This window comes from Rhagoletis pomonella, unplaced genomic scaffold, assembly GCF_013731165.1.
Source record: "Rhagoletis pomonella isolate Grant_MI unplaced genomic scaffold, Rhpom_1.0 Rhpom_scaffold_00004, whole genome shotgun sequence".
In the NCBI taxonomy this organism is placed as follows: Eukaryota; Metazoa; Arthropoda; class Insecta; order Diptera; family Tephritidae; genus Rhagoletis; species Rhagoletis pomonella.
In genome coordinates, this window is record NW_023458558.1 from 32,764,906 (window position 1) to 32,775,475 (window position 10,570).

Genomic DNA, 10,570 nt, shown 5'->3' on the forward strand with positions numbered 1-10,570 from the left:
AAAAAGTTAACTATTATTAAAAGAACATTTTCAATACCTAGTCGTCCTTGTAAGCGAAACAACTTTATTGCTTTTAAATTCCACAGAATTTTCTCTCTCATTCGGTACCCATATCGTTATTCTACATAGCTCAAATTTTTTTAATTATTATTTTTTATTAATCACATCTTTAAAATTTCAAAGTCCTTTCAAAAAAATCCTGATGTTAGGGTGAAAAACTAAAAACACAGTTTTACTATATTTGGCCCATAGTTTCGTGAGTATATCGATTCTTTAATGTGTTTTGAAATTTATTAGATTTTGTCGCACAGTGTTGTAAATATATGGACAAAATTTTAATGACACTTTTAAGCTATGCGTTAAAGTAAATCGAGTTTGAAAATTTTTTCTATGTTTACTTACCCTATAATTGTAAATATATAGACGGAGTCTTACATTAATCGATGCCCCTTGAATGGCATATTTAAGGGGTTTATGAGGTTATGTTTGTATGGAAGGTATGCTTTAAAAGAAATCGATCGCACCCATTTTTCGTGTTTTTTTTTTAGCTTGATTTACACCCTGAGAGGTTACATACGAAAAATTAAGGCACTACGCCTACGCCTCCGAATTTTCTCCAAAAAATTTATGGGGCTGAACGACTGTGCGAAGCTCCAGCTCTGAAAGTATTCCACTCGGAACCCGCTGGTGGTAGCAGAGGAAGAGGCAGAGCCCCACTGCGATGGAAAACCAAGTGGAGAAGAATTTGGTTCAGTTGGCACAGAAAAGAAATGGGCTTTGTTGAGCTCGGCAAAAAACGCTTATGCGGTTGCAGCGCAAATACAGAAGAGGAGGAATATGGCAATGCAGCTCCCACGCATTTACGGAAGTACTATTTATATTGCAGTAACGGTAGTAGTAGTGGATCGTCCCAAAGTGGCGGTTTCGCGAAACCCATATTTACACATGCCCCAAGAGCAGCAGCTAAAACTCAATTGGTGGACATAGGCACAGGAAGTTAAATTGGCCTTTTGGCTTGATATTTTAGGCCATATGAAGACAAAAAAAAAATATGCGTGTCATTTCAAAACTGGTCTTAATTTGGCGCTATTTTTTACATGCAGGGAGAAAAGGCTAATTTCAAGTAAAAGCTTTTTTTTGCACAAAATTAGTAAAATATAAAGGCCAAACTACCATTTGGCATAATCCATTATGAAATTGCTACAGCTAATCTATTTTTAAAAACTTTGAGTTCTGCTGTTTCGAAAACACAACAGTGGTACGAAATGGGTTAAAGTCATTTTCTCAAGTAGATTGTAAAATTTATCTGCTCTTCATGCACAATTTTTCAGAACAAAATTTATGTTTAAAGGACAGTTAAAATTTAGAATATACTTGAGAAAATGACTCTTAGTTGTATAACCTCATCGTTTTGGATAAATATAAATTAAAAACGAATTGGCAGCAAACAAAGCAAAGCGATCAAATGCCGGCGTATTCGAGGTGGCAGTCGACCAGCCAGTCAAATATTAAGCCACCATGACCTATCTTCCTTGAGAAATTTGTTTTTAATCGAATTAACGCGCATTAATTATACGAGTGTACTTTGCCATCCTTATATACTACACATTTTTAACTTTGGAAGTGTTTGAACTCTTGGCATGGAATTTGATAGGTTGTGTTTCCATTGAAGACTTTTCTTTTATCAACATAGCATTTATTCGTCAGTATTTGGGAAATGCTGCATAACTTAGAATTTTCCGACGGATAGTTACTTACGGATCGGTTTGCGAATGAAGTACTCTAGAGAATTTCCTTAGGAATTCATTTAAATATGTACGTACCTACCGTAAGTTCTGTCTTTTAATAATATCCTTTCCTTTATAGATATAAGAATTTATGTATGTAGTATATTATAATTTTATAGATTTTAAACGTAACACATCCAAATTTTATGCTCTTGAAATATTCTAAAAGTTTATAGCATAGTACATTGTCCATCCTCCGCTTAATTTAGTATGAGAAAGCGCATAATATTTGTTTTTAATATCCAGGAAAAGCAATTATGGGGGGGAAACCATTAAGCGGATGTCAATTAGCTGGAACATACAATAATACAGTGTTGCCGCTACCATTGACCATATTAATATATCACTTAGTTCAACCAGCATGCAAGTATTTTATTTTTCTCTTGAGCCAGACGGAAAATCCGGTTGATTATACGGATGTGCAGCGGAAAATGCAGGCATCGTCTCCAATTCATTAGCAATGCGTGAAATAATCGGATATTCACTCATATCCATCTGAAATCTAGATATCAATACATATAAGAATTACACATTTTACATTAAACACAATTATTTAGTTATGAAAACTATTTATTCTCATATCTTACCCTCTGGCATTAAAGACTTGTGGCAGTAGACAACAATCGGCCATTGTAATGTTATTGCCAAAACAGTACTTGCCAGCAGTTGTGGCGAGTATTTTTTCAAGAGCACTAAATCCACGCTTTATCCAATGTTGCGCCCATTCCTTCTGTTTCTCTTTCCCAACATACTTGCGCACAATCACATTCTGTAATGGTTGTATACCTGAACAAATGAGTTCAACAATTTCATGCACCTTGGCGCGCTCGTAGGCATCTGGCGGCAATAGTGGTGGCTGTGGTCGTGTCTCCTCCAAGTACTGCATGATAGCAACCGATTCAATAATTCTGTGACCATCTAAGTGGAGCAATGTGGCGAGTTGAAAATAAGTACTACGATCTAACTAACATATGTACATACATACACACCTATTTGCAATGTAGGCACCTGCTGCATAGGATTAACTGCACGATATTCATCACTGTGCTGTTCGCCAAACAAATCGACAGCTTTTGTTTGATATGGAATATTTTTCAAGTTGAGCGCAATGCGTACTCGCCACGAACAGGAACTGCGCCAATATGAATAAAGTATTGGCTGGGCATCTCTATCGGGTTGTGGTGATTGCGTGAGAGTTGATGCAGTAGACACTATTTGGTTAACTGAAATTCTTAAACGACGATCATTTAACTCATGAGTTGGACGAACTTTAATTCCGCTGCAGCGCCAACCGCTTTGGAACAGCTGTCGAGTACATCGGGACGTAATCATTTTGCTTGGCAATACGTACTTAGATCTTTAAATAATCTTCAAAACGATTTAATAGCACTGTTCTGCAATATTTATATTGTGCTGAACAATCGGTACGAATACTTTTTTTAAAAATTTTCGCATAGAACTTTCCTTGTGATGAACTGCATCAATGCTGCTATTATCAATTGAAGTTTTGTTTGTTATGATTGCAATTGCACTACTTTTGTTTACTTTCCTTACCTCATTTCGCGGTCGATCTGTGTACATACATATGTACATATATTTGTGTACTAGAGTGGTCCTTAAAAAATCAAATGAACGAATTTTTTCAGTCTCACCCGCTGAATCGGTAATACCATGTTCACAGATACCACACATAAATTATGGTCCCGATTGGAGACGGTTAGGGCGTGTCGCACAGGGCGCAGAGACTCAAAAAATTAAAATTAATTTTTTTTATAATCTAATACCCAAAATCGATGCTACCATAGTCGAAGATATCACAAATGAATTTTGATGCCGATGGGAGTCGATTGGGTAATTTAATACCCAAAATCGATACTTTCAAAGTTGAGGATATCCCGATTGGAGTCGGTTAAGACGTCTTCATAGAGTAATCTGAACTTTGCCGCCTGTGCGACATGCCTTAACCGTCTCCAATCGGCACCACAATTTATATGTGATATCTTCGAATGTAGTAGCATCGACGTAGGGGTTGAGGCTTGTGAAATCAGATGTAAAAGTTTGCTTTCCACATTTAAGGAGCACCCTTATGTACACACATATGCTGATAAACATGAATGGTGAGTATTTGGTAAACAATACACGAATAAATAGTAGCAATCTGCATAGATCGTGTGCCGGAAAATATGCAACTGAAAACGTTGCTTTCATACAGGGTGCAGTGAATGCTTAAATTTTTCTCTAGAAACTTCGAGAAAAGAAATCTCTGCTCCTGTCTGTCGCGTGACGGTGAAGTGGTTTATTTGTATGGAAAAACGCATTTGTCGCGGATGCAGTTTATTAAATATGATCGATTGGCGCCCATGTCTACGTAATTGTCTTTTGATTTGTAGTAGCGTAAATGTATTTGTTAACAAGTAATTTTCAAGGCAAAACATACAAACCGAATTGCTATAAGATACCCCTTTCCAATAAGAAAAAAATCATCGAGAACGGTTTAGGTGGTCCAAATTTATCCCGTAACTACTTAAGTTTAAACATTTAGATATGTATAAGTGTGCAACATTTCATTTTTTTCAAAATATTTATATGCCAGCAAACATATGTAAGTACGTCACATTGATATGTTTTTTTTTCCAAAAATTCGCGACTTAGCGAAATTTTCGTGCCACACTTCACATGCTTTTACTCAGCTGCAAAACTAGCCAGGTTGTTGGCCATTCTCGATTGTGATTGTCGCTCTACTCGTATTCCTAACAGAAATTTCCGGGGAACCTTTTCACCCCATATCAATTTTCTTCTTACGCATATTGTTGACAAAAGTTAGAATTTAAAAACCTGTTTGGATATATTACACAGGTTTACAAAGAAACAAAAAAGTTTCTGCATATTGAGCCAAGCTTCTTCGAATCCGAGGTCTGTTAGCCTCCGTCGGGAAAAATTCATTGAATAAAACTGAAAATTTAATACAGTTATTCTGAATTTGACTTTGAGATGACCTTGGCATGATCTCTAGATGACCTTGAAGAATCAAGGGACCCCCATTTTGTGTTGCTGTTTGTAACAGCTTAAAGGAATCTATATACGTATGTACGAAAAACTTGGAGTTTTTTAAATTCCTGTTTTTCCCAACTTTATCTTCAATGAGGCACGTGGTAACATTATCAGATTGAGGCTTGTAAATCACATTTTCTAGACTATTGGCACATTTTAGAGGGGTGCCCCAAAATATAGTACCAAACAATCCCCATCATGCAAAAGTCAAACTGGTACCTTGTATTGGAATAAGTGCTTTAGCCGATGTGTGATGGCTAAGATTTTTTTCATCAAGTCCCCCCTTCCCGAAATCTCGACTAGGCCACTGGTCAGAGCCATCGTTTTACAGAAGAGAACTTATTTGCTCAAGATAAGATACTATTGTTGAAATTCAATTGAAAGTTTTACATGAACCCAAACTTTTAAGCCAGATTTACGCTGGCCCTTAAATTTAATACTTGTTAACCACATATTGGACATTACCCTCGTCTAACAACATTTTTTGTGTTTACGTAAATTGCAACTTGTGTGATTCGTTACCCCACCACTTTTGAATTCTATTGAAACAATACCAAAAAAAATATTTTCAATCTTGTTCACTCTGAGATCTTTGATTTGATTCAAACTAAACTGAAAACAAGGCGAATTTATATAAGGTGGTGGTTACTAGCTCAGCTGATTTTGTGTATGTGTTTCGCCGCACGGCTTCTGATATCAAATTGAAAAATTTTGTTTGAATTTCTACACACACTCTTACAGATTTTGACACTTTACAGTTTATGCCACCAAAGCAAAAACAAAATACATGTAAATTTTTGTTTTTGTACTCGTGCTATCACCTTATATTAATTCGCCTTGACTGAAAACAAATTTCTTTTATTTAAGTTATGATTTCAGTTCAACTTTTTTTCACTTTAATGCAGCTAAGCTAATATTTTTGCGTTGTTCGAGGTATGCTGCCAAACGACATTTTTCGCAACAAGTTTTGTCTTTTTTATCTCGATTTCTTGGACGTGAACGTGTTCCCTGTTTGTGTAATTGGCCCTTTCTAATTTAAGTTGTGAATGCATCCTTTCAAGTTTCAATGTTCTGACCATCACCACTAGCAACCAGTGTTGCCATTTTAGCCGTTTTCCGTCTAGATTTAGCCGGTTGCGATAGCAAACAGCAGGAGAAATTTAGGTTTAGCCGGCAGCCGATTTGTTAGCCGTTTTTCAAAAAAAAAATGCCGTTTTTAACCGATTTTGCCTTGTTTTCTTAAAATTCAAATATATATGTTTCCATTTATGACTAAGCAACCCAAAATCTGTTAGAAATGGCTGCTGGCCTCATCGCGGCGAAAGTTTTCATGTCAGGCAGGTTTATAAAAATTTTTATTTTAAACGAATATATTTTTCCTAAGAGGGCCGTAGCGGTGATTTTCTTCATAAAATGTTTCTTATGAATGTCTTAAATTTAAGTGTGAAGTTTTATTCGCAAACTTAGAAAATAACAAATTGTTTCACTGTTTGCTTAACACGCGTTTGTGTTTGAACATAGTGCCAACACATAGAATATATATGTATATAAATATTACAGGTATTGGGCCGTATGCATAAAAATTAAGCAATTAGTTTTACTTAAAATTTCATACCTTTTACTTCAATTTTGTTTGAATAAATCAAGTAAGAGGTCTGAAATTTTAAGGAAAAGCAATTGCTCATTTTTTCATACGGCCCATAGTCTTCCCAGAAAGCGCATAATCATTCTGCCTTAATTAAGGTAAGGGAAAAATGGATATTTTCAAGCACTATGTATACACTACATATACATATGTATTTTTTTAAACAATCTTTTTTGCTGAGAACTTCTTTAAATTCCAAAAACCGATGGCCGACTTGAATTAAAAGAAACAACACTGGAATGCGTCAAAATTTAAATAAGAGAGCACAAATTTCTAAGTATCCAGCTCTTAAGAAAACGGTCAAGAAAAAATTGCCATTATTTCGCGTGTGTGTCCAAGGAATTTTGAAATTTTTTATACCTCACAGCCTGTTGCCTCACTCTTTCCTCAAGAAATAATGGAACGGGCATATATTTCTGTTGCAAACCTGGGTTGCCTTGTGCTCTTTTTTCACAAAAAACTTTAGAAAACCGTAGTAGAAAGCGTACTAAATTTCTGAAGAACTGCGTACTGCCTTAAGGAAATTTGACTCAAGAAAATTTCTTAGCCATTTCTTGTACGTCATTTTATATGGAGTTTTTGCTTTTCTTAAGAGCTGGATACTAAGCTTAAAGCAAAACTTTCTGGGAAGACAATAGTTTGTTCGTCGAAAATTCAGCGAGAATTATCACTCAAAATATCAGATAGTTTGAAAAAAAAATGCTCCCAAGTTCTCTCCAAGTTTGCAAGTTTCCCCGCCAGCTAGTGTCCACGGTTGCATTTCAAACATAATAAATTTGTATAGAATTTTGTATATTTCTTATTAGTCCGATCCTCTTCAACATTCCTTTCTTTGTCGTAAAAAATCCAACCATGGGTCACAATCATATGTTTTTCCTAATTGCAAATTTTTGTTGGCAAAATTTTTCCGGCTTGAATTTGCAGCTTCTCTCCAAGAACTAGTCTTTATACTCATGATTTATTTAAATAAAATTTATTTGGAACAGTTTAGCCAAAGGTCCAAAGAGTTCTGGCAACACTGCTAGCCAGTCGGCGGACAGTTAAAATGTTTCTACGAGGTGTGCGCCTCGAAGCTCGTGAAGGAGAAGATCAAACATTTCCATTCTTACTCCTTAACTCCATTGCTCCCGATTGAGCTGGATTAGTGTCCACATAGCAGTGAGCAATTCTTCAAAACGTGAGGAATTTCGGGAGGACTTGAGGATTTTTATTTTGAGGAATTTTTGAGGAATTACCTCTCGATATATTTGCAGATAACAAATGCAACCATATTTTACACAAGAGAGTTGTTAAATCGCTCTGCAAATTTTTGAACAAAAAACTTTCCGAAGTTTCATAAAGAGCGAAATACACCACATAAGCGGCTTGCCGAACATTTCTCAAACCTACTTTTCCCATTTCGCCATGCACCATGCAAACATGACTTGTTCAAGCAAAAAATTTAGGTTTCTTCTGGTTCATAATGTGAAAGGGCTTGGTTTTCTTCGATTTTTCTCTCATGCGTCCTCATTCGATCATAAGGATCTTCATATTGATGCTTCATTAGACACAGAAAAATAGTAGAAAAAAAGGTTTGGAATTAAAATATTCTTCAGGTTCATAAAGTTTCCCAATTAAAAAAAAATTATATTTGCATTACTAATGCAGCCCTTTTCTAATGTTTGAGTAAAACGTATATTTAGTAGTTTAAAAATATGTAGGACTGAGTTGAGGACCAGATTGAGCACTGAATAGTTGCAGAAATATTATATGCAAACCAAGGCATACAAAATAACGGTGATACTTTGTTTGAACCGCAAGAACAAATGTACCAATTGAATTGGAGAATGTAAGTAATATTTATGCTAAGTACTTGAAAATAGTTAAAAAGGAAATTTTGAGTAATTTGTTCGGATTTTGAGCATCTTTCATTTGTTTTTGAGGAGTTTGGTATTTTTTTTGTGGCAACACTGCCACATAGTAACTTTTTTCATTATTGAAAATAACATTTTCCTCCTATGACTGAACCGATACATAATACTTAAATTCAGATATTCCTCTGCCCTCTGAACAGCATTCATCACCGTTGAATATCTGACAACGAAGCCATTTCTGTCTTAAAAAATTTATGTACATTTATTTTAATATCACAAAAAATACACAAATAGTAACAGGGGTCACTGGAAACCCCAGCGGTGGCAATACTTTCTCTCTGGCTATTTACGGAATATAGAAAGCAATAAAAAGAGGAAACAAAATGAACAAGATAATATTAAGGCTTTTATGAAGTCGTGGGGTGAGCGGAACACCGCCGTTGTCATTTGAAGGTTAAAGTACCCTTGTCATTACGTTAATAGAAAATTATCATAAAGTTCGTCTCCACCTAAAATTTTTTACACGGCACAAATTTAGAGTGAATCTGTGCTACATTTGAGTTACACGATTTTAAAGTAAAGACAAGATTTTATTTATTTATTATTATTTAAAATCTTTTAAGACAGTTATAAATTTTATTGCAAAGATTTTAGGTATGGAGTATGTATTTAAGTTTGACTCTTATTATACCTTATTATTTATATGATTTATTTTTTTATTCGTAGTGTACTTGACAGTTGTAGTAACCAAAAACATGTCGTCGTTTAACGAACAAAACCGCGTATGCGAGTTTGTATAAACTTTTTTATAGACAGAAAAAATACTCATATTTCATAACGGTTCTCTTTTTTATAAAGGAATCGCATTTTTGGCTAGTATTTTTCAGGACGTTTGGATAAGGATTGGCCCAAGAGCTTGTGTGAGCAAATCCAATTTTTGGCAGCAAATGTCCGTTACGCAGAATGACGATACACGGTTTTGTACTTTAGACGACGATATGCAAACATGCAGAAATGTAGGTAATGTAATTTATGAGCACAGATCTCTGATTGAATTGCATTAAAATTATTTAAGTACATATTTTATTTAAGCACATGGTTTTTTAAATATTTTTAAACATTTACATATTTTCCTTGTTAAGTTGAAGTAGTTACATGCATGGAAAATATTTTAAATTTTACAAGTACGGGTATTTTATTCAATTTTTTTGATACTAATCATCACTATTAGATCGTGCAATACTTCATCACATACATATTTTATTATTCAAATGGGAGTTCCCGTTTAATTCTCTGCACCGAAAAACATATTTCATCATCATAAAGTCATAAAATTGTGTGTTTTTATGAATTCTGAATTCTTTGAGTTGTTTTTTTTTTGAGATTCGTTCTTAATTAATTAAAAAAGCTTAAAAGCTTAACCCACTACAGCTATCATTTAACCCAGGTATTTATTTAAGGTAGATTTATAATTCAGGCAGGGTTTCCAAAATTTCAGATTAGTACCCCAAAATGTAGGACAAGTAACATAAATAGTAGTCAAAGAACCTGCCCATATCCTTGACGGTAGAATATAAATAATTGAGCAGGCGGTAGAGACGATCTGATGGAGTGTTTACTCAGTGCGCGCCCATACAATATCTATGGTAAGCTTTAAAGGACTTCGCTCACGGGCTATTTATGTTTCTGTAATGACGGATCTACACAGGTGGTGGGGCAGCGCCTTTATAAGCTTTCTGTGTGGTAAAATGTCTTTCTGCACGTTAGTGATCAGAAAGAGCATTACTCTGTCGCAGTCTTACTAAATTTTTGGAAAGCTTTAAAAAGCTTCTCCCACGGAATTTATTTTGATCGTGACTGATTTAAGCAAATATTGATTTTTATTGACGGGTAGAAAGTGTAATCCATGGATAGACACTGCTTTGCCTCGAAAAGAAAACTTTTAAACTCTCTACATATTTTCTGGATGCTAAAAGCTCTCTATGCTTATTGAAAAAATTACCTCAAAATAGTGTTTGCTAATGGGAGATTCAAAATTAACAACATTTTTATTAGAAACGATAGATGTACTAAATACATGGACATGGAGGAAATACGTGGACACACCACCGTTTAGCAATCGAAGCAATGGGTATTAGGAATGGCTGTATTGAGGAACTGAAGAAAGTGTATTATTTTGAAGAGTATCAAGAGATGTGAGAAACGTCGGACGCAGTGTGTAAAGGTCAAAATAA

General features: G+C 34.9%; 2 protein-coding genes across 13 annotated transcripts in view; one reads left to right on the top strand and one right to left on the bottom strand.

The window, feature by feature from the left end:
- LOC118737481 (RNA-binding protein Nova-1) overlaps positions 1–10,570 on the top strand; it is a 290,538-nt gene that overhangs the window by 182,746 nt on the left and 97,222 nt on the right. The window lies entirely within an intron of this gene.
- Positions 1,447–3,510, bottom strand: LOC118737482 (probable maleylacetoacetate isomerase 2). Its single transcript, XM_036468021.1, has 3 exons — positions 2,777–3,510; positions 2,375–2,705; positions 1,447–2,289 (listed from the first exon to the last, which is right to left on the bottom strand). The coding sequence occupies exons 1-3, from the start codon at positions 3,117–3,119 to the stop codon at positions 2,160–2,162; spliced, it is 804 nt and encodes a 267-aa protein (XP_036323914.1). The 5' UTR covers positions 3,120–3,510; the 3' UTR covers positions 1,447–2,159.